Genomic DNA, 27,508 nt, shown 5'->3' with positions numbered 1-27,508 from the left:
CTCTTCAAGGCCCCTTCCAGCCCTAACATCTATGAAATCTAAGTGGTGGAGAGGCTAACTAGAAGGGGGAAGTTCTTCTTAACTTCCTGATGATCACAAACAGGGGTTGAGAATGGTTAAGAATATGAAGGTGGAAGGTAATTTGGGTGACAGTTTTGATGACTGTATATACCCTAAGCTATAGATGGAGCCAGAGGGTGCCTATACACGTTCATTAATGCGCAGTAGTTACTGCACATTTAATTTAGTACTTGATGAAGTACCAACTAAATGCATAGTAACTACAATTACTGCGCAGTAACATCAAAAAATGTTTTTTTAGTGACGCTTACTGTACAGTAGCTGAATACTACTGCGTAGTAGAGTATTAGCACAGATTTTGCCCAGCATGCTACAGCACAGTGTTATTAGGCTACTGTACATTAAGTGTCTCATGTAGGTATGCCCAGAGAGAGCTAAAAGAAAGTCTCATGGCTGTCTGTGTGCTGTTAGCATGAATAAAGAAACCTTTTTACTAAAGTGGCACCTGGCTCAGTGAACTGACCTCACAACGTGACAGCAGTGACCACAAAAGAATAAGAGTTCAAGTTTCTTAGGAAGAGAAGGAAAGAAAGAAGCAGAATGAAGACACTGGGCTTCAGGAAAACAAACATTAATGAATTCAAGGAATTGGTGAGCAGGATCTCCTGGAAAGGAAGTCTAAGCGGAAAAGAAGTCCAGGAGAGCTAGGTTTATTTTAAGGAGGCCCTTTTAAGGGCACAGGAGCTAGGTATCCTGATGCAACCAAAAAAAAAAGGGGGGGGAAGTGCAACAGAAAACTAGCCTTGTTAAACAGGGAACTCTTAAATAAGTTGAAACTCAAAAAGGAATCCTACAAAAGTGGAAACTGGGTCGTATTATTAGGGAAGACCACTAAAGTATAGCACAGACATGCAGGGAGAAAATCAGGAAGGCCAAGGCATGATTTGATGCAACTATTTAAGGATGCAAAAGGCATTAAAGGGATTCTACAAGTATGCCAGAAGAGGAAGACAAAGTAAATGGTAGCTAGCTACCTTACAGAATGCAGAAGGCAACCTAGTTATGGATGATGAAGAGAAGGCTAAAGTATTTAATGCCATTTTTACTTCAGGCTTCATGAATACAGGCAGCTACCAAATGACAAAGTTTGGAGCAAAGGTGGGGAAAGAGGCAAACAGCCACGAGTAGTGGAAGAACAGGTTAGGGATTACCTAATGAAGCTATATGCTTTCCAGTCAGCAGAGCTGGATTTCAACGATAAATCCTAAAGTATTGAAAGAACTGGTGGAGGTAGTTTCAGAGCCATTGGGTGTGTCTACATGTGCTATTAATGCACTGTAAAGCTTTCCCTGGGAGCACATCTGTATGTGTGCTCGTCGGGAGCAATTCAATGCAGGGCTACTCCTGCCCTTCTCTGCCCGCCTATAGCAGCCAGGGGGAGCTCCAGACTCCCCCAGGTGTCAGCCCTAGGCTGGCAGTAGGCACCAGGGTCAGGCCTGGGCTCCAATGAGAAGAGTGAACTAACTGTCCCACCTCTGGGGCAGCAGTTCCCCAGCCCTGTGCCTTGGATCAACAGATCCAGGGCATGGGGCTGGTAAACAGCTGCAGGAGAGAGGACACTTTCCCAGTCCTGTGTCCTGATCTGCTAATCTGGGGCATGGGGCCGGGAAATAGCTGCTAGGGAGGGGACAGTTCCCTTACACCCTGATGCCTGGGAGCAATTTGCTCCTGGTCAGCTGTCTGCATGAGCAGTACTGTGCAGTAGCTAATGTGCAGTTAATCTACTACCTGTATTTACAGGTAGTAAAAAAAAAAATAAAAAAAAAATAAAAAAATCACACAGCCTAATTTACTGTGCAGTAACTGCTGCACACAGTTACATGGTGCCAGTGTGCAGTAGATTAGTCTGCTGCAAAGTAAAGCATCTTGTGTAGACATACCCATTGTCTATCATCTTTGAGAGCTTGTGAGTCAGATAAAGCCCTGAATAACTGGGAACAGGAAAATATAGCGCCCATTTTTAAAAAGAGAGAAGAAGGAGGATATGGGGAATTACAGGCTAATCAGACTGACCTTGATATCTGGAAAGATCTTGGAGCAGATCATAAAGGAATCCATTTCAAAGCCCCTGGAGGAGAGAAGGTGACCAGTAACAGCCAGAACGGATTCCTCAAGAGTATGTTACACCTGGTCAACCTGATTTTCTTTTATGAAAAAGTGACAGGTTCTGTGGATGGGGGGGGGAGCAATGGACATGCTATACCTTGATTTTAGAAAGGCTGTTGACATTCTTTCTGTCTTTTGACATTTTAACAAGGCTTTTGTTAAATCATTGATTTCATGAGGTCTGTCCCAGCCCTATTTTCCTATGATCCTAATACATATTACAGTGGAGGTCACATAGTACTAGATATCTTCAAGTCTTAGTTTTTTGAAGTGATAACATTAAAATATACCTACCTTTTTTAGCGGCTTCAGAAAAACAACACCACAGCCTTCTCCCCTTCCATAGCCATCTGCCTTCTTAGAAAAAGGTTTACTCAGTCCCTCAGGGGAGATCATTTTTGCTTTAGTGAGAGATACAAAAGTACGGGGATCTATAATACAGTTCACTCCTCCACACAGAGCTGCTTCACAGTCTCCTGGAGGAAAGTAAATATGTTACTGCATTGCATCTACTGTGCATTCTCCAGTTTTACAGTGGTGAATTTAATTAATTTATATAGTGAATGTACAGCATTACCTATAACTGATTAAAAAATTTCAGAAACATTATAGAAAAAATATTGGTTTGCTGAAAATTCATTGATGCACTCAGTTTCAGGCCTTGAAAATGGTATCACTCTCAGGGTGCATCCCCACGAGTGTTCACGTGCAGGGTCGTGTATTTCCTACAGGACATATAGCAGTGACACATATTTGTGCCGCTGCTATTTACCCCCAGGCACACCCCTGTACATGCATTCCAGCATGCAGCAATGTGACCCAGGTAGGGTAGGGGAGGCTGCTGGCCCCAGCAGCCTTACTTGGGGTACAGGGGGCCTGCTGAGGCAGCAGCGGCACTGAGCCAGCTGCTCAAAGCCTGGCCAACAGTCACACCATGGTTCTGGCCAGCAAGGCCCCCTTTCTGGCAGCACAAGCTACTGCCGCATGCTCCACGCCATTTTTTTCGGTGGCCCAGTGTCAGAAAAACACTCACCACACTAAAAATTAGCAGCACGGTGAATGGGTGCACATGTGCTGTGTGCAGTTTGCAGCTCTTCAAACTGTTTTGAGGTGCCACAAACTGCACATGCATGCTTGTCAGGATGCACTCAAAGTGTTTGTGATGGTATTAAACCTACAATAAAAGTAGTCATTAAAGAAGTTAATAATCTTGATTTGCTTTAAAAAAAGACCAAAAAACCAAAAACATATCCAACTCTTTAAAAAGCAATACACCATGATTTGGCAGAATAATGGCCTTTAACAATTTAGCAGGTCTTAATAATAAAATACTTCTACCTTCTAAAGTATCTATAATCAGGGATGGTTTCTGAAAGCTGTATTTAAAGCTGCTGCCTGTCACTGGAGGAATAAAAAGCTCTAGCCAATCAGTTCTATAGTGATACAAGTTTCATTCTATTTGCTTCAGTAATGGATGTGATCATTGAATGTAGTTATGAAACAACTACAAGTTCTTACTGGTTGTAACATGAATCTAATTCCAGTAAGAAAATGAATGCCCCCAGGTGTATAATATCATTGTAGCAACTGAACTGCAGTAGCAATCCTAACTTCTTGCCTTGTTTCAATACAGCAAAAGTTGTGTTAACCAGCACTTTATTAGCTGGAAAACTCTATTAACCGGCATCCAAGGGACGCGACAAAAGCGAAACTGGAAGTACCGCTCCAGGTTTCGTCACCGCTGAGAGCAGAGTTCTTGCCACTTCTTCGGCCCACAGCCCAGGGCAAAGCAGCTTGCGCAGGGCCCCCCTCCTTGTCCCCCGGCACACTGATGCTGGGGAATACACCAGACGGCGCACATTTGATTAACTGGCATCCGGTAGATATTTGATTAATCGGCATCCCCCATTCCCAGGGGATGCCAGATAACAGAGCTTTTACTGTACCTTGTTTAACGGCTTGCATGGAGTAATGCAAAGCAAAAAAAAATGATGAGCATGCAGTATCAATGGCTAGGGATGGTCCAGTCAGGTTAAAGGTGTATGAAATCCTGTTAGCAGCTATGCTCATTGCTGTGCCAGTTCCATCATAATGATTTATTTCTGTTACTGCTCTGCTTGTTAAGATCTCATAGTCTCGATTCATTAGACCTGTAAAAACAGCAGGCATATGTCATGTCAGCACAAGAGATTAAACAGGTACTCAGATCTAAAATTGGTGATATTCCTTGCTCTCCTATTTTTTACTTATACCACTTTACATGAACTCACAGTGAAACTCTAGTTTACTAAAGTCAATGGCAAAATTCTCAGGAGCAAAAAAACCAGGACCAGCATTTTGCCATTACATACATATTTGGCACTTGAAACTTGCATCCAAATATTAAATGACGTTTCTCAGGGAAAGTTGCACTAGTTTAACTGATGATGCACTTTAATTGTTTTAGTTAAATTCAGGTGATGTCTTATGTAGACATCCTTCCTTCAGTTTTAGACTGGCATATTTTGGTTCAACTTAAACTGATCCTTAGTTGTCTTAACTTAGACCACAATAAGCCCGATTAAAACTAGATTAAGACTGTCCACACAGCTTCTTGCACCAATTTAGTTGCATTGCCTTAAAAAAAAAAAAAAAAAATCACGCTTGTTTTCAAATGAGTACAGCTTTCTCATTTAACCAAGTCATTAAGTGCTCAAATGTGACTTGGCCCTATGTAAACAAGTGGGAAAGTAAGGTCCTAAAGAACCATTCCCAACTCCAGCATAGTCATACAGGATTTACCTGGCATCTGCGACATAAGCTATCATGGGCCAGTGACAAAGCTGTACAACTCATACCCTCCTGTGAGCAAATGCATTAGATAGAAAGAGGATCTGTGAGGACTGAAGAGCTGTACTGTTGGCAAACACGTGGCAGTCGCAACATTTGTGAGCCCTTTAACTAATTCTATAGCTGATAAAAAAGACAAAGTAAATAATTTAAGCAGGGGGACCAAACTACTTAAGTGGGCAGTAAATAGCCTGTGTGATTTAAGGAAGCAGGGAGCTACAACATTAAATTTTAAAGTGGGCAGTAGGCACTCTGTAAGCAGTGCTACCCATACCATAAACATGATAAAACCTGTGAAAACTGGAAACACTATAGGACCAATGAATACACATCCTGAGAGGGATGAAAACTAGACCAGGAAAACATCCCAAAAGGGTCAAAACATGTGCTGTTGTAACCAAGGGGAAGAAGGGGTATAGATCACTGTAGCAGGCCCTTGCCCAGCTTATCTGCTCTCTGCAACACAGGTGGCCAAGCCTCATCCAGCACAGCTGCCGCTGCATGGCCGGATGAGCCAGGCCCTGATTGCGGCATGGCAGCCACACACTAAAAGGTGGCCCAGAGCCCGGGAAGGTGGGAGAACACTCTCGGCACTGGAAATGGAGCCAGACATTGTCCCTGCCACCAGGACCACCCCACCGCTGCTGCCATTACTGCTGCTGCCACTGCCGTTGCCACTGTCACTGCCAATGCTGCCGCAGGCTGGTAGGCCAGGGGCACCAGCCCAGGCTTCCCTGAACCAAGAGGGGGCCAAACACAAGAGACATTCAGGCCCCAGACAAAGGATTGTCCGGAGCAAGTCAGGCCCAGTTCGAGTGGACTGTCCAGAGGCTAAACCCCGCACTGGGACTGGGCAGTTCACCTTGGAACCACCAGATCAGACAGGGATGGGACAGGGTGGACAGATGGCATGGAGGACACACAGGCAGAAAGAACCCCAGAGGTATAGGCCACTACACTCTAGCCTCCCAGCAGCTTGACCATGCACTCAAAGCATGCTGTTCCCCACTGTGTCCAGCTGCAAGCAAGCCCAGCAAGAAGCATGGGGAGCCATGGGGACACCTGGAGGCCACAGGAAGAGCCCTAAGGAAGAGGGGTGCACATAAAAAGGGGAGCTAGGGGTCAAGGAAGCAGACCCCTGTGCCCAATGCTTGGGAGTGAGCAACTCAGCATGGGGGCAATGGTGCCTTGCCCACCACTCAGCCTGAGCCACCTTGAGTTACACTGTTAGCCTTTTTCCCCTCAAAGTGTGATCTTGATACTGGACATCATACCAGTTGCATACCAATCCACCTGCAGCAACACCAAGGTGCAGCTTGCAATCCAGCGTACACCCGGTGGAAGGGGGGGGCTATCCCAAAGAGGAGTATACCTCCACTGCTCGGGCCTGTAGGGGGGCTGTTAGGAAAGCTAAGGCGGACATAGAGCTAGGACTAGCGTCCAAGATCAAAGATAATAAAAAGTCCTTTTTCAAATATGTAGGGAGGATGAAGAAGGCACCGGGAAATGTGGGGCCCCTGCAAGATACGCTGGGCAATCTGGTGGTTGCTCCAGAGGAGAAGGCAGATCACTTTAACAAATTCTTCACCTCCATTTTCTTGTGCAGGGACCGGGACTCCCCCACCGTGATTCAAGACAGACTCGAGGGGAACACCTCCAGACCTAAGGTTGAGGAGGACTGGGTTAGAGTGCTTCTGGAGGGGCTGGACACGTTCAAATCAGCAGGTCCAGATGCTCTCCACCCCAGGGTGTTGAGGGAGCTAGCAGGGGTTATTGCAGGGCTCCTGGCACAGCTTTATGAGTGCTCATGGTGCTCGGGCCAGGTGCTGGATGATTGGAAGATAGCCAATGTGGTCCCCATCTTTAAAAAAGGGAGGAGGGAGGACCCAGGCAACTATAGGCCCATCGGTCTTACCTCAATCCTGGGGAAACTCTTTGAGAAGATCATCAAGGAGCACATCTGTGATGGGCAAGCATCGGGGATGATGCTCAAGGGCAACCAGCACGGTTTCATTAAGGGCAGGTCATGTCAGACCAACCTGATTCCCTTTTATGATCAGGTCACAAAAGCATTGGATGCAGGTGTCGCCATGGATGTAGTCTTTCTGGACTTCAGCAAGGCCTTTGACACTGTCGACCACCCCATCCTCATTAAAAAACTAGGCAACTGTGGCATTGATGCCTACACAGTCAGATGGATTGCAAATTGGCTGAAGGGTCGTACTCAGAGGGTGGTGGTGGACGAGTCATATTCGACCTGGGGGGAAGTGGGCAGCGGAGTCCCCCAGGGCTCGGTCCTTGGGCCCGCGCTGCTCAATTTCTTTATCAGCGATTTGGACAATGGGATGAAAAGCAACCTGTTTAAATTTGCTGATGATACCAAAATTTGGGGTGAGGTGGGCATGCTAGTAGGGAGGGAAAGACTGCAGCAAGACCTGGATAGGTTGCAGGGGTGGGCTAAACAAAAACAGGATGCGTTTCAATACTGACAAGTGCAGGGTGCTGCACTTGGGCAGTAGTAACCAGCAGCACACTTATAAGATGGGAAACTCCCTTCTTGAGAGCACGGAGGCAGAAAGGGATCTTGGAGTCATTATTGACACCAAGATGAACATGGGCCAACAATGCGAGGTCACAGTTGGCAGGGCCAACCGGACCCTATCATGCATCCACAGGTGCATCTCAAGTAGGGCCAAGGAGGTGATCCTCCCCCTCTACACAACACTGGTCAGGCCACAGCTGGAGTACTGTGTCCAGTTCTGGGCACCCCACTTCAAGAGGGATGTGGACAACATTGAGAGGGTCCAGAGGAGGGCCACACGCATGATCCGGGGACAGCAGGGCAGACTCTACAATGAGAGGCTACAGGACCTGAACCTGTTCAGCCTTCACAAGAGAAGGCTGAGGGGGGACCTGGTGACCGTCTATAAACTCACTAGGGGGGACCTGAAGGGTTTGGGGGAAGACCTTGTTTCCCCTAGCACCCCCAGGGATAACAAGGAATAACGGCCACAAGTTGTTGGAGAGTAGGTTTAGATTAGACATCCGTAAGAACTACTTCACAGTTAGGGTGGCTAGGATCTGGAACCAACTTCCAAGGGAAGTGGTGCTGGCTCCTACCCTGGGGGTCTTTAAGAATAGGCTTGATGCCTACCCGGCTGGGGTCATTTGAGCCCAGTTTTCCTCCTGCCCAGGCAGGGGGTTGGACTTGAAGATCTACACGGTCCCTTCTGACCCTATTTCTATGATCTGCAAGAACACCCGAGTGGAAAGGGGTGGGAAGTAGGGGAGGAGCCCCATAGAAAACACACCAAAGGGTGTCCTGGAGCCAGTAGAAACTACTAAATAACTTCACAGAGGTACAAATACCATCCCAAAGTTGTGGCGAGTGAGTAGGCTCAGGGGTGGTCCACCTCCCAGGTGGCAGTGCGTTGGCCTGCCACAATCAACCATAAAAGAACAAGCAAAGAAGTAAACTGTGGACCTCCGCTCCCACCTATCAAGAAGAATTGAGGACCCCAGAAAGCTTCTGAACACCTAGCTGTGGGAAGACACCCTGTCCTCAGGTCTACATAAGATTTATGCAAAGTTTCTGTTGTGTCTTAACTCAAGCAAAGCTTTCTATTGTTTCATTGTCTTATGCTTAAAATTGTAAATTGCTCTACTCTTCAGAAAATGAATTATTCTTATCCAAGCCATTTTCATGAATTTAGTGCCACCACCTAAATTCTAACACTAAGTTTAGGTAACAGTACAATCCTAGCAGGAACACCAGGGAATAGAGGCACAACAGCTCATGAGTTCACAGACATGCAGGGGAAACAAGTATCCATTTACAGTCATTCAAAGGGTATCATCTTCTCCATACCATCAGGTATGTTTCCCCACACCATCAGTCTCTGACTTATGCTTGGGTCTATCTTACACTAGAAAAGGTTCAGCTATACCTGAAAACCTTCCAGGTATTGATGTACTTTCTACCAATAAGACTTCTTGTACTAGGAGAGCTTAGATCAGTTCCCTGGAACCAGTAAGCAATGTTGACAAAAGCCGATATAACAGCATGTACAGTAGGGCTTTTGATCATATAGAAAATAAGTTTAAAACAGATATCCTTAATCAACATCATTATACTGACAAAAGTTTGTCCTGGCTTAATTTATGCATATAAATTCATAATCAGCTAATTAGATAATGTGAGATCCTTTGTACACATAGGGCACATGTACACAAGACACTTAACTTAGTAGCATAGTTTACTGTGCAATAAGCATGGGTGTCTACATGTGAACATGCTTAATGTTAGGGTGACAGTATTTGGGTCTTGGGGAACACTGCATTTGCAGCTGAATACAAGGCTATAGCCTGTGGCCCAGCAAAGCTGCTAACCACAAGGCAGAATGATATATTAAAAGTAATATTGCAAGATGCTTAGGCAAGCATTTTGCTAATAATGTGATAGTGTGTAGGACATATGACTCATTATGTAAAAGGAACAAGATGCAGCCCACCAGCTATCGTTAGGAGATAAGCAGAAGCAAGACCTTGGAGATGGTGAAGTAATCAGCAAGAAACGGCAAGTGAACGAAGGAAGCAGAGGTCAAAGTCTTAGCCATGCGCTCATAGCAAAAAAGCATGTAAATGAGTAAAATGCATAGGTAAGTCCATGCTAATGAAATAAACAGTAAACAGAGGTGGAGCTTGAGACAGGAGAGAATATGGGTGGAACAGAGGAGGGACAAAAGTGGAGTAAATGTTAATGAGCATGAACCAAGGTGTATAAGTGTGGAAAAAATGAATGTTCAGCATGGCTCCCCAGTTTGTTGGAGCTAGCCCGAAGCCGTCTCCATTTTGAATAAAGCTGCTGATGAGCAATGTGTGCAGGTGATGTGTGATGGCATTGATCTGTTGCCTCCCTAGTTGTTGGGCATCGCATGGAGTCGAGGTCTAACACTTACTACACAGTAAACCTTGCTAATCATTTTTTTTTTTTATTAGTAATGGTGCAGTAGCACTCATATAGATGCCTTACACCAGGGTGTGGGAGACTGCTCTCTAACCCCAGAAGTTGCCTGCTGCCAGGGCAGGCTCTGCCTCTGGAGTCTGGGTGGGGACTATGTCCCCCTGCCCTGACAGCAGGGAGCTCCAAGGCCCCTGCTCTGAGATTGAGATCGGGGCATGGGGGCTGGGAGATCTTTATCTCCCAGTGCCAGCTCCACCATCGTAGAGTCAGCACTGGGAGATCCTTATCTCCCAGCACCAGCTCTATGACAGTGGGGCTGGTGCTGGGACATAAGGATCTTCCAGTGACAGCCCTGCAATGAGGAGCTGGCACTGGGAGCTCCCTGCTGACAGGGGCTGGGGACCCTGTTTCCTGCCCACCTCCACACTTGCAGACCTGAGCAGGGAATAAGCTCCCCAGCCTGTTCCCTGCCTAGCTCCCTGCTCATGTATCTGAATGGGGACAAGCTCCCCAGCCTGCACCCTGCAATTGCAGAGCAGGGGCTGGAAACTGTCTTGGTCAGAGGCAAGTTCCAGCCCCATGACCTGATTGGGTGATTGAGGCTTGGGGCTGGGAAAGACCTGCAGAGGTGGGGTAGGTCCCAGCCCCCTGCCCCAATCTGCCAGTGGGGCAGCTAACAGAGAGCTAGCTGCTAGCTGCCCCACTGAAGAATCAGAGCCAGGGGCTGGGACCTGCCCCTCCCCTGTAGCTCTTTCCAAGTCCCCTTCCCCTAATTGGGGAGCCAGGAGCTCTCTGCCCCAGCAGAAGGCAGCCCCTGGGGCATGCTGTAATGTCCCAGCCCTGTCCAGGAGACAGCTGTCTCCTGGCCCCTTGCTCCCTGCCAGCCCCTGGGCTAGCACTGAGAGAGAGCCTAGAGCTCTACCTGGTGGTGGCAGGGGCCCCCTGCAGGGCCCCAGGAAGCAGAAGCAGTTTGAGGCCATTAGCCACAAATCTGTTCCCCCTTCCCTGCATGTGTAGATCCCTGCCCAGGAGTGTTTACTCATGAGTAAACTGATCCTGGATCAAATGTATGTGTAGATGTGCCCAGAGTAAGCAGCATTGTTCATAGCATATTAGCTTTACATCACATTCAGGAAGTTTTTTGAAATACGTTCTATTCTTAAACTGCTCTTTGTTAGAGTGCAATCTTACCAATGAAAACCCCTGTTTTGGTGCCACTGATGGTTTCTGTAGCAATTCCTGCATCTTCCAGTGCTCTGTAAGTGCATTCCAGGAGTAACTTGTGTTGAGGGTCCATGCGTTCAGCTTCCAGATCATTAATTCCAAACATTTTGTTGTCAAATGTGTTAAAACTGAGAAGTACAAACCAGGAGATGATTTGATTCATAAAATATGCACTGCTAAAGAGTTACCTTTTAATAGCTTCACATTCATTTATAATTTCATGGTAAACTAATCTGGGAGCTGCCAGTCCACTACTGCATACAAATTAAGTGTCTATGGGTTGGTCTCTTCTTTTAAAGATCTAAAACAGCAGTCCAGCTACTCTGCACTTCAAGTTATGAGTCCAATCGTGGAAGCTTTTCCTCACACAATTATTCCATTAATATCAGTAAGACTAAATACTAGGGCAGTCAAACGATCAACAAGTTTGATCTTGATTAATTGTGCAATTTTAAAAAATTAGTTGCAATTAATCACAATTCTAATTCTACAGCTAAAAACTCAATTATGCACAGGAATACTCAAAATTATGCAAAATTACGCAGGTACATTGTACAGTTGAAGGGTAGGGGTGGGGTATGTGTGTGGGTGAGAGTTTGTGAAGGTGTGGGAGGCTGTGTCTGTGGGGACTGGAGCCCAGGGAAGAGGGACCTCCACATGCCCTGGCAGGATGCAGGGTACTATGGGTCAGGAGTAAGGGGCAGCAGCAGGGCTGGGGGTCTGTGGCTTGGAAATGAGGGGCAAGGGCAGAAACAGGGCATGGGCAGATCACTGTCCCCTGACACAATCACATTACTCCCACCCCCTGATAGGTGTCCTCTTTTATGGAACTGGAAACCTGGTAACCCTAAGAGCAGTGCCCAGCAAGTAAGTCTGTGGAAGCAAGGGGGGTGTGGCAGATCAAGGCCCCCACAGTGAGGGAGGGAGTGGGATAGGGTCAGGGGTGAATGGGACCCTGGGGTCAGGGTGGGTCATGGGAGAGAGCCATGGGTGGCTCATCCGTGGCAAGGGGGGGTGCAGCTCCTCACCACTGTGTGCACCCTAGGGGGAGGCATGGGGAGCATGTGCCCCCTGGATTTGTGCATAGGGCAGAGGCAGGCTGCCTGCTGCGGGCTGGGGCTCTGCACCCTGCTGCTTTTGCCCTGGGAGTTGCATGCTGGCCATGCCGCACTTCTTGCCTGCCTGGCAGCAGGAGGTACAGCATGTCATCATCATGCAGCTCCCGGGTCAAAGGCAGCAGGGCACAGAGCCCCAGCCTGCAGCAGGCAACCTGCCTCCGTCCCGCACACAAATCTGGGGGGCACATGCCTCCTCTGGGAGTGTGCGCAGCAACAGGGAGCCATGTTCCCCCAACCCTTCACCCTTGGACGAGCCACCCACAGCTCCATCCCATGACTTGCCCCAGCCCCAGGATCCCATTCACCCCAGCCCCTGCCCCACTGCCTCCCTCACCATGAGGGGCCTCAATCTGCCCCCTACCCCTTCTCTCTCCTCCCAGCCATTCCGCTCCACAGACTTAGCTGCTGGGCACTGCTCCACATGCCACTGGGCTGCATTTCTGGCTGTATGCATGCTCCAGCTGTGTGCCTGCACACAGCATCCCAATATGGCACCAATATATCGGTGGACCTCTTGTATGCATGTATCTTTCTGTGTGTCTGAGTATGCCCCTCCCCTTCCTGCTGCAGCAGCCCAGAGCTTGCACCTGGGTTGCCCTGCAGTCTTCTGCACTGCCACTGCTATCCCACTGGGTGGCCCAGAGATAGTGATGATGGTGATGGAGCAGAGCCCAGGCGCAGGTTCCAAAACCATGTCTGCAATTAACTAATTAAAAAAATTAATGCAAGAGCCAATTAGCACATTAATCGCACATGTTAACAATTCATTGACAGCCCTACTAAATACATTAGTAAGTGTTGGCAGGATTCAGTTTGGTGTAGTGTGATCTCTGTCAACAACTTTTAAATACATCTTCTTCTAAATTATATTTAAGGAGACTATGGGCCCAGCCCTACTATCTTAAATGAGTGCGAATAGGGCGAGACCAAATATTTTGAAGTGAAATGTATTTTTAACGAAATGAGCAAAAAACGTTTTTACACACATACACACTAAATATACTTTCATCTTTGCATAAAGTGTCTTTTAAAGTGGCCCCATCACTTACAAACATTTAGGGTCCAATCCTACAAACCCTTATTTATACAAGTAATCCTTATTCCCAGGAGTGATCTACTGAAGGAGGTGGCATGTGAATATGAATAGGAGCTTGTGGCAATGGAACTCAAGTGAAATATGGACTTAAACTAAAACAGGTTCAAGTACTTTTTAGCGTCTTAGTTTTCATGCTCCTACCCATGAACAACCCACTTTCTCCTTCCTTGGAAAATTCACAACAGAAGGTATATGACAGTAGAGATACAAATGCTCTTTTCTGTCTCGCCATCTCCAAAAATATTAGTTCTTACAACAGTATGTTTGCCAAATAGTTATAGGAATTCACACAAACTAAATTTTAAAAATACATAAAAAGTGAAACTAGTAACGGAAGATCAAAAAAGTAGTAAGGGAAAATTATTTTAAAATATAATTTTATTTAATTTTATAAGCAATGAGATTTACTAGGTACAGGCTAAACTTCCTTTCCTGAGTCTCCTCTGAACAAAGAACTCAGGTATTTTTTCATAGCTCTTCTGAAGCGTAAATGTTATTAACTTCAGTAGGAAAAGAAATAGAGTTCAAACATCTAACTTGAAAGTTTGACTAATGGTTTAGAGCACAGTAACAGACTTACCTGTCCAGAAGAGCTGCTTGTGTTGTGCATATTTTTCCAGGTTTGTTATCATCTGGATCATACCACTCTTTGGTGTCAAATCTCTCCAGAGGAATTTCTACAGTACAGTTTCTGCCTTCTACTAGTACTTGCCAGAAATTGTCAATTCCTTCACCTGTTGCATGGATAGTTTTTAGAAGCAGATTATATGGTTTTTCACACAAAGCATTTACTAAAAAAGAAACCCTCATTTATAAGTCTAGTTTCTTAAAGTAAGATCTAACTTCTTCTCTTTAAAAAAGTTAAATAAGTAAAGATAAGGAAAATGATTTTTTTTTTCGGTGATATGGACACTGAAGCTCTGCAAATGAATGGGAATATTTATTCCTCAGACTTACTTTTTAAAAACAACACTCACAAAATCATGTTTTTATTCCTATTTTGAGAAGTGTTGGAAAATTTGCCAAGACATTAGCTTGAGTCTAACATTGAGGCCTTTGTCACAATGCTATTAGAAGCAACAATATATTAAGTGATTAAAATTCAATATATCATGAGTAGACACAAACTACAACAGAATTCTGGATCATTCATATCTGGGTGGTTCACAGCTCAGTTAATTTGCAGCAGATTGCCAAATTTAGAACAAACCACTCAGCTGGTTGCTTTGACTTTTATTTCAAAGAGTGATTTCTGTGATCAGAGAGCACTCATCATTAGTCCCACACAATTTACCATAGAAGCAGCAATTCTGAAGCAATTCAGCAGTCCCCTGTAGCTATTTGTTGCAATTCTGTATACTCAGATACTTCACAAACCAATATCTTTGCAAGGTGGAAGGCGGGGCAGGGTGGCACCTTATAGACCAACTCATTCTGAGATGCATGAGTTTTTGAAGGTTACAGCATACTTCATCAGGTTAGCAATCCAATCCTGCAAAGTAGCTGGGTTCTAGTGTACTTGCTTCTCTGCATAATACCACCTGTATCCCTGTCCACTATATAATCCTACATCTGTAATCCTATCCAACCCTCATCTTCTCTTTTCCCCCTCTTGCTTGTTCTCAGCCTCACTTGTCTATCTGATTGAAGAAGTCTTTTTGGGTTGGGCAAGTTCTGTAAGACAGAACCTGGGTCTTCCTTTGTGCTTATACAGTGCCTAACATAGTGGTTTTCAACCTTTTTTCATTTGTGGACCCCTAAAAAATTGTGAATGGAGGTACAGACCCCTTTGGAAATTTCAAATGGAGGGGTTGACCCCTTTGAATTGTAAGTTTAAATATTCACACACTTTTGTTTGAACATAGTCATCTTTCAGACCCCTTAGATATGGACTCCTGGGGATCCACAGACTATGGATCACAGTTTGAAAACCACTACCTTACAAAATGGATCTGAATTCAAGCACAATTCTGTTGGTGACCCATTGGTACTGGCCCTTTGAAAAGCTGTGGCCTTGTATATACAGAGAAATTGTGCCACTTTACCTAAAATCAGTTAATGAAGTTACACATATGGTAAATGGTTGAGACTTTACCCTTTTTCTTTTCTTACAATCCCATAATATAGCATTTGTTGTGGGGGTTTTTTTCAGAAGTCAGTTTCAGTTGTTTACAAGGTCTATGTGCAGATGTTCAAATGATCTGGGGGAATTCTCCAGAGTTTGTTTTCATAGTAGAAAGACTTACCTGGAGACACCTGAACAGATATTTGAATGTGGAGCCCCTGAAGAGCAGAGAGATTTCTGAGTATCCAGGGGGACCCTGTGAACACATCTCAGCAGGCTCTGCAAGGTCCCTCAGTCTGCTTGGAGAGAGATGGCAGCGGTGCACAGGGCAGCCCTGATTGGCTGACCCAGACTAGTCAGGGTGAGCCTGTGTCTACCTGCAGCTCACTGTGTGGATTGTGAAAGGTGGGGGTGGTTATATTCCCTGCTCAGCTAAAGAAATAGCGTCCAGCCCAAGTAACATACAGTCTCCTTGTGGGGAGTGTAGGAAAAGCACCCTGGGATGCTGGAAGACTATGTTGTGGCTTTTCTCAGAAGAGTAAGTTGTATAGATATTAACTTTCCCAGGAGAACCTGGGTGTGATTTAACTCTGGTTGTTCCTGGGTTATTTTTCTTCTGAACAGGCCATTTTTGCTTTGGAAGACAAATCCTGAAGATTTGTACACTCATGGTTTCTACTGAGAGAGCAGTAACTCTTGCAGGAGACACCAAATGTCTGTACATGGCCAAGGCTTCTGCTTCTTTCTGTGAATGCAGGCAGCCAAGGTTTGTAGGAGACAGAGTTTGAGTTTCATCTGCCTAGGAAGACAGCTCTATTTGCATAGAGATACATCTGTATTTCATAGATGATGTAATCCCAGAGAAGCTGCAGAAGTGTTTAGTTATCCTTCCACAGATGCCTAACACAAGTTATATGATAGTTGGAACAAGCAGCACTCTTATGTAATGCTAGTCACATCACTCCCTTGTGTACTGCTTGCTATAGAAATAGGTGTGTTTTAACTATAGTAGCCTAATGAGCTGCTAAGCTTTGGCCTGACCTTTGACCTTGACCTTAACAGGTAACATACTGTAGTTAAGGCCGCCTGACACTTCCCATTATGAAGATCCTGCTTTAGATTGCACATGGCATTGACAACTTTAAAAGAATGAGCCAAAATATTCCATGCTAGATGTCTGCCTCAGCCTGATTCTTTTACAGAAAATTTCAGTAAAATCAGTTCAGCTCATTCCAAGAAAGAAATGAGAGGGAAATGTACTGCTTTACTCATATCAAAATAAATGAGCGAGTGTGCTTTTGATTGCTCTATTACTTTTGTGTCTATTAGAAACTTACCTCCAGGGAAGTTGCATCCTATTCCCACAATGGCAATTTCATCCCCAGGCTCCATGATTTTCAAATTTATTCTTGAGCTGCAGAATATACTTACAGAGGTCACAAAATTAAAATGGAATGATGTATTTCTCATTAAATGCAGGTATTAGTATTGAAAATGAACATTCCAAAATACACTGGCCTACACAAAACTGGAATAAATCTCAAGTTTCCTGTGGACTCTGGTGAGGATGGGATTTACATTACGAAAAGGTGACCAGATTTCTACTGTTCCAATCTGTTTGTTGGCAGGAAAGCTACTTTCTTTGCACCCTGGCACTCAAATCACAAGACTGCACATATATACCCACATGCACACTACCACTTCTTTTTTCATCCTTTCAGTCATTTCAACATGTTCAGAAAGACAGAATTGCACATATGCACACACCCACATAAACGACATACCTATTCATACTAATGTGTCTTTCAGTCCCTTTGACAGAAGGCAGGACTGAGTTGTACCTTATAGACTGACTAAATCAGGGATGCAACTTTCATAAGCAATAGCTCACTTTATCACATTCTATTCCCTTTCATATCATCTGATGAAGTGAACTATTGCTTACGAAAGCTTATGCATTTCTGATTTAGTAGTCTAAAGCTGAAACTCTACCATACCTTTTGTCTAATTTAAGACTAACATGGCTAACTACCAGTCCCTTTGACAGCAGAGATGTTCAGGAATGGGAAGACCCCTCTTTTATCAGCAAAGCCTTTAGAATTCCTTCCATCCATTTCCTGAGACCAAGATTTAAATGTTAATTCCTATATATACTACTATTACCATTGTGCTGTATCAATGTGTTTTGTTGCTACAGTTCTACTATTCTCTTCATAATCTTATCTGAGTAGGTTCACAAGAATAATACAATGAATAACAGCTACTCAGGGATTATTGTATGGTTCCAGTTAAGAGAAAATTTAAACCAGACAAGTCAGATCTGAACTTCTTATCATTGACTTCAGAAGTGCAAGACTGAACCATAATAGGTGTGCATACACGTACCTAAACTTAATACAGGCACATTAAGGTGATTTAGGTGCACATCTACACATGGATGTGCTAATGCTAATTAAGGTACATTAAATTAGGCACAAATAGCTAAGTTGCATTAGCGCATGTGCAGAAACACTAGTACGCATTAACATGGTGTGTATCCACTGACGCACACAGTGTTAATGCACATTAGCATGTCTACACATGCGGTAATGCAACTTAGGCATTTGCACCTAAATTTGATACTTGCTTTATGCAGGTATCAAATTTAGGCTCACATAGCCTTAAATTGCCATTTTAAAGGCGCATTAAAGGTATGCACTAGGCCTGTATGAAGCAGCTAATATTCGCTTTGGATTCGGCTGATTCACGGGACAGTGATTTGATTCACTATCCTGAATCAATTCGGCTGCCAAATCTCTGAATCACACAGGCCCCATCCCCCACTTGCTATCCCAGCCCTGGCAGTGACTGCCCCACCCACCCCAGCTCCCAGCACTTGAAAAAAAAAGCCCTGACTCACCAGCAGGGAGGCAATCCCTGCTGCTCCCCACTGTCCCGTGCTGCATGGGGGGCTCTGCCACAAGGCCCCCGACCCCCAACCGCTGTCCCAGCCCCCCCCCCCCCCCCCCAGCTCCAGGCCCTTAAAAAAAAAAAAAAAAAAGCCCTGCCTCACTGGTTCCTGCCAGGTAGGGAGTTGATCTCTGCTGCACCACACTGTCCTTCACTGTGTGGGGGGCTCTGCATGAGCCCCCAGAAGCCCTGAGGCTGCTGCAGCAGCTGGTGAGTCTAAATTTTTTTTTTCTTAATGGGTCAGAGCTGGGGCAAGCAAGGCAGCCATGGGGAAGCTGGGACAGAGGGGGGAGGTCAGGGGTCTCATGGCAGAGCTCCCCCATGCAGTGAGGGGCAGTAGGAATCACCCCCCCACCGGGCAGCAACTGGTGAGTCGGCCCTTTTTTTTAAAGCACCAGGAGCTGGAGCTGGCGGGGCAGCCATGGGGGAGGCTAGGAGAGCAGGCAGCGGGCGGGGGAGCAGGCAGGGGATGGGACCTGGCAGGGGTCTCCCCATGCTCCCTCCTCCCCTCCTCCAGTTCCTCCTCCCCCGCCTCCTACTTACCAGCTTGAAGTCTGGGTCCAACTCCCTGCTGCAGCAGGTGGGGACTGCCCAAATCACCAAAGCTCTCTGGATCTTTTCTGAACTGATTCGGAGAGCTTCGAATTGATTCAGACCTTTTAATTGGTCCCCTGATTTGATTCAGATTCAGAGATTCGGCAACCAAATTGGGCCGAATCTCTTCCAAATTGAATCAGCACCCAAAGCTTCACACAGCCCTATTGTGCAAGTGTAGACATGTGCCCGTAATGTGCCTTAAAAATAGCAATTTTATGCTAAGCCTGCTTAAGAGAAGCGTGTGTAGACATGCCTAGTGATTACACTTCTTCCTTGCACCAAGTCTTGTTCCTGCCTTTTCTCCCCTTCATTTTCCTGTGTAGAAAACCACCTCAGTTCTGTTTCTCCTTCAGTAGCTATTTTCTTCCTTTGCTTTGTCCTTGTTATCATATGCTTTTATGAGTCAACCTCTTTGCAGGGCAGTCTACCCACCTGGTCCCCTTTTTTCAGCAGGCGTCTACAGTGTCTGCAAATCTCAAATTGTCCATGCAGTCTCCTGCCCTTCATCATGCACTCAAATCTCTGCCTAAACTCTACCATCATCCCCATGTGAGTCTCTAGTCCTTAGCTATTCTCTTCTGAGAGTTCTACCAGGTGACAACCCCATATGTAAAGAGCTTCTGCCAAGTGTCAGCTAAAGGATAATGTTCATCCTGTAGCTTCTGCATTGACATCTTTGCTTTCTCTGCAACTTTTCAGATCACCTCCACTGCTGTGTCTGCTGCCATGATCAAGTTCTCTTCCTTTTCCCCACCTTTAATGAAAGAAGGAAAAATATCCCCCAAACTCCCGTGAAAATTTCCCTGCTCATTTCCCTTCCTGATCCCTGGATGTTTGACCAGGTGCAGCCTTATTAAGGCTTAGCAGTTAACTATCTGTCAACACTGATTCTCTTAACATCATCAGTTGCACATCTCTGTCCTCCCCACAACATTCCCCCAAACTGACTGTAGGCTACAAGCCACAACCAAACAAACCACCAAGCAACAGACAAACAAACACAGTCATTAACCCAAAGGAACAAGGACTGCTCCTTCCTCACCCAAGGACACATCCCACTCAACCACTCTTATTTATTGCTCCCTATTTGCTGGCTCCTATGGTTGTTGGCCACTTGGCTCTTAAGCCTTTTGTCTAGGTCAGCCTTTCTACCTTGTCAAGGCTCAACAGTTAATTGCTCACCTGATGAAACCAAATGTAGGAAACTTCCTTCACAACATCAGCTGTAAGGCCTCAATCCTAGTCAAAACACACAGAATCTATAGTACTGGTGCCAGTGGAGCCATATGAATAATTGATTTTTCAGTTTGATGTCACTTCCAGAGCACTGAAAATAATTTGCCTCTAGTGGATCCTAAATTTTCTTTTTTCTTTTTTTTTTTAATTGTCAATAAATGAAAAAGCCAAGGAGAATTTTGCTTCAGGTCAAATGAAACACTTCATTTTGGATCTGAGCAATTTTGAAGTTTTTATAGTTTTAAATAAAAATGATGGAAATCTATTAACTGAATGTCCATTTAAAATGAAAAATTGTAATGCTTTATATAAATGTTTAAATTAATGTGCTTGACATTTTTTAATCACACAAACTACTAGAAAAGCCTAGACAAATTCAATAAACGTCTTGGTGTCACCAAATCTCCATATTTTGCTGGAAAATGTTTTGGCAGTACCTGCTAGAATTTCATTGCCAGCTGCTGCATGTAGCTTTCAGAAATCTGGCCAGAGCAGTCATTCTGAATTTATTTCAAGGATGAATGCTGGATTTCTAGTAAAAAAAAAAAAAGTTTATTTTTAAACTTTACAACCATGAAATCAATGCAAATGTTGATGACTTTGGATTATAAAATAATTTTATAAAAATCTGACCTCAGATTCTTGATTCAGTTTATACCAGTTTAAACACAGAGTTAGAAAAGCTAATAGTCTTAGTATCAGAAAGATTTTTAATTGCTGTAGTGTAATGACAGCATATGTAAATAAGCAGTATATGAATAATTGCAATGGCAATCAGCAGCCCCCCTATTAAACATATGGATGTAGATTTCAATGTATGTAATATTCTTCTAAGTCATATATATTGTTTTTACCTTGATTCATTCCTCCTCAATGGTGTTAAAATGCTGATTTTTCTCTAAAGCCTTTATATAGTCTTCTAAGGGTTTAATATTCAATTAATCTCCACAATAGGATGAACAAATATTAAAACACTTTTAAAGAAGAAAAACCAAAGTTGAATTAGTCAGTGACTGAAGTTCAAACTATTGATTTAAAGAGATAATTCCTGAACGGGTCTATGTTTAACACTCTCTAAATTATCTACAGCTAAAATAAGAAGTGAAATCTGTGTATTATCTAATACTTAACCATACTAAAATACAAACTAACCTATAATGTGCTCTGTACTTAAGAAACTGACTGTTAAATACCTCTGTCTTAAAAGTACTAAATCAAGGCTGTCTGTCCTTTATCTCAGCTAATTTAAGTACAGGCAGTCCTTGACTTAACAATTTTTTGAGTTCTGATGAATGGCACTTACAACCTTTATAAATTTACACCCTGTTTCGAGGTTCCAACACTGGTTTCAACCTTATGACATTCGACAAAGGTGCCTCCAGCTTGTAAGTCTGTTATGGTGGAGGAGGGGGGGAGAAAGGGCGTGGGGGGGGCAGATCAACACCCCTGCAGCGAGGGAGGGATTGGGGCTGGGGCTGGGACAGGGGCCAGAGCATAAGCTACCCAGCCGGGGGGAGCAGGGGGGGGGTGCAGGGAGGGGAGGGGAGGGGGGCAGCTCCCACCACTGTATGCCTCTGGTCCAGGAGTGACTTGTCCGATGGCTTTCACTGCTGCTCCTGCCACCAGTCCAGGAGGACCTGGGGGGGTGCTCCCAGATCTACATGGGGTAGGCAGGGCTCGGTGGGGCTGTGCTGGGCTGCATTCTGGGCAAGAGGTGGAAGGTGCTGGGAGTGGGGGCTATACCCTCCTGCTGCTTGCCCAGCCGGGGTGGGGCAGAACTGCTGCACTGCCTCCGGACAAGCGGCGCACAGCAGCAGGAGCCACCCCCCCCCCCTTCTGCCCCGGCCCCTGTCCTAGCCTCAGCCCCAATCACTTCTTCGCTGCAGAGGTGTTGATCTGCCCCGCCACGCCCCTTCCTTGCCCCCTCACCCACCACAACATACTTACCAGCTGGAGGCACCTGTGTCAAGCATCATAAAGGAACCAATCCCCCTTTTGTAACATTGTTTCTATGGGAAAATTGGTTCCAAGTTACGACGTTTCGACTTAACATGTGGTTTTCAGGAACCAATTGTGTTATAAGTCTGAGGACTGCCTGTATTATTTAAAGACATACATTGCGACTGTATGTGTACCATTTGAAAAAAATCTTATATAAACTGAAATATTTTTGTTTGAGAAGGAAGCTGCTCATCTTTACTCTGAAGCTGGATTTCAAACTTGCAAATAAACAGCTTTGTTAAAAGAGAAATTTGAAACTGCATTTCATTAGAGTCCCATTTTAAGGTTAAGAAAAACAACTTTAATTTTTGTTTTTATAAAAAGAACCAAACACTGCTGGAATGTCTAGAATGAGTTCCTCCCTATTGTATATTTAATCACTTCCCCACCTACTTTTCCATAAACCACTGAAATTGAACTTACTCTTCCTACCTGTTTTTGGTTCATAATGAAAATGCATTATTGAATGGACATATTTAAAATCACATATTGTTAATTTAAGCCCTGAACTTGTGATCACAATCTTTCCAAAAAAGGAAAAAAAAACAGGACATACAGAGCAAATTTACCTGAATCTAAGACAATTTTGAATTTTAAATAACTCCTTCAATTAAATTCTGTTTGTGGAAATGTATTAATTTCTTATAATTTTCCACATACAGAATCTAATTAGTGGAAGATGGTCTTAAATCTATCCCCCCCAACTGCTCTGGAGGGAAAAATAGTGGCGGGCATGAGGGCCAGACCCCTACCAATGCTCCCATGTCCCTTTTCCCCTTCTGCCTTCTACCTGCTATGTAACCCCCCCATGTGCCTCTCCATGCCAGTCCTGCTCCATGCCACTGGCTGCCCTCTGCCCCCCACCCTTGCCCCCCTTATGTCTGTGCCTGCCTCCCACTTTTCCCCCCACTGTGCTTCCTCCCACCCCCACCCCACTCCCTAGTCACCATTGTGGGATGGGAAGTCCCACCTTCTGACTCCTGACCTTTGCCATCCCCTTGCCCCCTGGAAGTCCCTCCTCTTGTCTCCAGAAGTACTCCTTTTGGGAGCAGGGGGCTTGCCATCTTAGAACTGGAAATGGCCCTCCTCCCTACCCTCCTCTGCTGCTGAGTGCTTCAGAGCTAGAGCAGAGCTGTAGTGTGCAGCATGCACCCCTGGGGCTCAGAGATTGCACTGTGTCCCACAGCTGCCAGGATCCAGCATCTGCAGCTGTGAGGTGCTGCCAGGGCTGAGAGTCCACAGTCAGCTGCCAGAGCTCCTGGTTGCAGGGGAGACCCTGCTACAGGTGTAAAATGGAGCTCGATAGCAGCCAGCTGTAATGTTAGTACACATTTTTAGGTCTAACTTTATGACTAGTTGGAATTTTTCTGATAGGTATTTTGCATTTGTAACTTGTCTCACTTAACTGAACAATTCATCAATTTATTGTGCAATATCTGTAACATGTAGAGGGGGCTTATCATACTGCAATCACTTTTGTGACTGCAGTGTATAATATCCTATGGAGCAGAATTCATAGTAATTATTTGAAACTAATCAAGAATTCTATTATTTATAGGGGTCACCATTATTTTTTTTAATAATTACCATTTGTAAGCAATTAATGCTACAGCAGTATTTCTAGTACAAGTAGTAAAGAGAACTGGGCTTAATCCTGTATTGTGGCAGTTTTGCCTTAGATTTAAAAAGTGAACTTAACCTAGCTAATAACTCTTCTGGAATTTAACTAGGACATGTCCCCGCCCAAAGATGGGATAAACTATATTTAAACCACTCCTCAGAGATGTTTGTTTAACCAGGTCTTATTAATCAGTAATCATCACCAACGATGGAGATTCCACAGCCTCCCTAGACAATTTATTTCAGTGCTTAACTATCTAAGGTTTTCCAGTACCTAACCAAATCTCCCTCCCTATAATTGAAACCAATTATTTCTCGTTCTTATGCAATGAACAGGAAGAACAGCTTATATCCTCCCTTGTTGCAGCAGCCTTTTACATACTCGAAAGTTTTTACTCTTTTCAAATACTATACTAATAGTTGTTACTCTTTTCAAATACTATCATAACACCAATGTTCTTTCAGCCCTCTGGAACTTCCACAGGCTTCCAAGACTTACTGAAAGTCAACATAATATAGGTTCCCTCAACCTGTTTTTTTTAAACTATTGGAAGTAAGTTACCTGAATTTAAAATGTTTAGCTTGAGTGGCTACTACTTAACATTTTCCTTAGATACTGTTCGAATGGACAGTATTGCTTCTTCATTTTCATGATATGTGTATTTTATTTAGCTTTTCCCGAATATAGAACAGAAATATATATATATATATATATATATATATATATATACACACACACACACACACACATACACAGAGAGAGAGAGAGTATTTCTGCCTTTAATGCCTTATAATTGACAATTTATCATGTCTGTCAATACCATAGTTAAAACTCCATTTGCTCCTAATATTCTTCAAAAATCTTCTTATTGTCCTTTATTTTCCTGGATGTAGATTTTTTCCTGGTTTCTTTGTGTTTTACTTATCAACTTTTTGTTACCTAAATTCTAATTTATGTTCATTGATGTAATCTTCCACATTTCTTGCCTTTGTATGTATAGTTTATTATAAGTAACGTTGTACATCAATACTTAATGAAATTGCATACTAAATATTTAACTGAATGCCTATGAGCACCAAGTATCATCAGTAGATGTATAGATTAATCCAGGGGTGGGAAAAATACAGCCAACGGGCCAGATGCGGCCTGCCAGGCCATTCCATCTGGCCCGTGGGGCCCCTAAAAAATTTAGAAAATTAATATTTATCTGCCTCCGGCTGCCTGTCATGCAGCCCTCACTGGCTTGCCAAAACTCAGTAAGCGGCCCTCTGCCCGAAATAATTGCCTGCCCCTGGATTAATCAGATATCCAGAGAGTTAATAATATACACACAAAGGAGCAAGAAACATCTATCTATTTGCACACTCATTATACCCATTCGTTCACACATCTTGGTATAATATATGATTTCAGAAAACACAAAAACATAAATGTAGCCACACCATATATACATCCCCATATCCATGCCTGTATGACCATGTACTGGTACCCCAGAAGTAACAGGCATCAGACTTCCCTGTTGCTAAAAGGCTTCCTAGGTTGCCATTTTAGGACGTTAGCAAAGCAAACCGATTAAGACTTACCACTGATTTCTCTAAGCTTCTGCATAGTCCTTAACAGCTCTAACTATAACAAAAGGAAGAGACAGACAAAATATGCATGGGAAAACAGCTATTTATAAGTACTTAGACAAACAGCAACATGAGCTGAATACCTTATATGGGCTGTCCCTCTCTGGTCTCAGAACTCCCCCAGACACACCCCGAAAGGTTAGCACAGACTTAAGCAACATGTCAACAAATCAAGAAGTACTTATTTGTTTGGAACACTCAATCTCTCCCATCTGGGACCAAAGAGTAACCCTAAGGCATCTGTGGTAACTCGTGAAAGGCCAGCAACCACAACAAAACAGCAGAGATTCCTGAACTATTCTAGTGGCTCTTTTTTCAAGAAGAGGGGTAGAGATAGCATACAGAGCTTTCAGTAGTGTTCTTTAGTGTTTCTATATCTTTGATTTTTTTCCTCATTGAGTAGGTACGTTTTATTCAAGTTTTAACAAAGCAGTGGTAAACAATTGAGGTAAGAAATGCATTCTTTTCCTGTAAACAATAATTTTTTCATATAGAAAGCAAAAAAAGTGTAAACTGTATTATGCATGGTTTATTCTGTTTCTCTCTGCTTCATTTTTAGTTTCTGCTGTGAACCTTCTGCATCCTCTCTTATTTAGTGTCTTAACACCTTCATTTCCCTACCACACCCACCAACAGTCCTGTTCTGACAAAAGTTAATATCCAACAACTAATTATAGATACAAATGAATCAGCAGACTCACCTCTTGTTTTTATAGTTTCATAGTTGGTAGGGTCAGAAGGGACCTGAGCAGATCATCAAGTCCAACCCCCTGCCTTGGCAGGAAAGAGTACTGGGGTCAAATGACCCCTGCAAGGTGTTCATCTAACCTCCTTTTAAAGACCCCCCAGGGTAGGAGTGAGCACCACTTCCCTTGGAAGTTGGTTCCAGATCCTAGCCGCCCTGACTGTGAAGTATGAGTAAAGCTTTATGCTGGAATCTGCTTGGTAGAAAGAACCTTAGTTTTAAGGTTTCTCTCTAACTTCTCAGCATTTGTGTGTTAAGATCTGCCAACACAAAAATAGCTGCACCAAACTAAGTAAACTGTCTGGTATGGGGATGCCCTGTAGTGCTGCAAAGAGAGAACAGTGTCCTTTAGCTGCAGAATTCCTTAGAAATCAGTGTATTATTCTCTCACTGGGGCTGTGCAAAGCTTTGGCAGCCAATTTGATTCGGAGGAGATTCAACCCAATTCAGCAGCTGAATCTTCAAATCTGAATTGAAAGGTCCAAATCGAATCAGAAGCCTCTGAATCGATTTAGAAAAGATTCGGCACCACTTCGGAGATTTGGCCATAAACTAAACAGGCAGCAGTCCTCGCCACATTGGACACAGCTGCCTCCAGCTGGTAAATCTGTTGTTGTGGGTGGATAGGGGAGGAAAAGCGGGTGGGGGAGGGGAAAGGATTGGGGCTGAGGCTGAGACAAGCTGCCCAGCGGGGGAGGGGGGCGTGGGATGTGGGCTTGGCAGTGTTGTGAGCAGGGGCTCTGCCCTGCTGCCGCTTGCCCAGCTGGGGCAGGGGGAGGGGGGTGGGATGCAGGCATGGCTCACTCAAGGTGGAAGGGCGGAAGCGGCAGCGGGGCAGAGTCCCTGCTGCCAGCATCGCTGTGCCCGCATCCTGCGCCCCCCGCCCCCTCCCCGAGTCCCACGTCCCCACACCCGGCTGGGCAGCTTGTCCCAGCCCCAGTCCCTCCCTCCCCCATGCCGCTTCCCTCCCCGCTCCGCCCACCACAACAGACTTACAGCTGGAGGCAGCTGTGTCCAGCGTGGTGAGGACTGCTGCCTCTTTAGTCCGTAGCCAAATCTCCAAAGAGGCGCCAAATCTTCATATCCTTTGCCTGAGGAAATGGGGGCAGTAACAGCAGTGACTCCCTCCCCCAAGGCCACCCACTTCTGCCTCCGCCAGTGAAACTTCCCTCCACCTGAGGCGGCAGCTCCCTCCCGCCCCCCACCCGCCTCCTGAGGTGGCAGTGGCAGTGGCAGCGGTGGTGAC

The 27,508-nt window shown here is 44.7% G+C and overlaps 1 protein-coding gene across 1 annotated transcript in view; it reads right to left on the bottom strand.

The window, feature by feature from the left end:
• The window catches only part of LOC102575506 (uncharacterized), a 36,498-nt gene extending 10,975 nt beyond the window's left edge, over positions 1–25,523 (bottom strand). The window contains exons 1-7 of the mRNA XM_019498051.2: positions 25,470–25,523; positions 20,702–20,796; positions 16,820–16,896; positions 13,998–14,151; positions 11,171–11,331; positions 4,134–4,337; positions 2,482–2,663 (exon numbers count right to left, since the gene is read on the bottom strand). Coding sequence (XP_019353596.1) covers positions 2,482–2,663; positions 4,134–4,337; positions 11,171–11,331; positions 13,998–14,151; positions 16,820–16,874 — 756 coding nt within the window. The 5' untranslated portion in view covers positions 16,875–16,896; positions 20,702–20,796; positions 25,470–25,523. The remainder of the gene's footprint in view (positions 1–2,481; positions 2,664–4,133; positions 4,338–11,170; positions 11,332–13,997; positions 14,152–16,819; positions 16,897–20,701; positions 20,797–25,469) is intronic.
• Positions 25,524–27,508: the final 1,985 nt, after the last annotated feature.

Source organism: Alligator mississippiensis, chromosome 5, assembly GCF_030867095.1.
Source record: "Alligator mississippiensis isolate rAllMis1 chromosome 5, rAllMis1, whole genome shotgun sequence".
NCBI lineage: Eukaryota > Metazoa > Chordata > Crocodylia > Alligatoridae > Alligator > Alligator mississippiensis.
The sequence above is the reverse complement of the archived record's forward strand: the minus strand, read 5'-3'. Positions and strand labels throughout refer to the sequence as shown.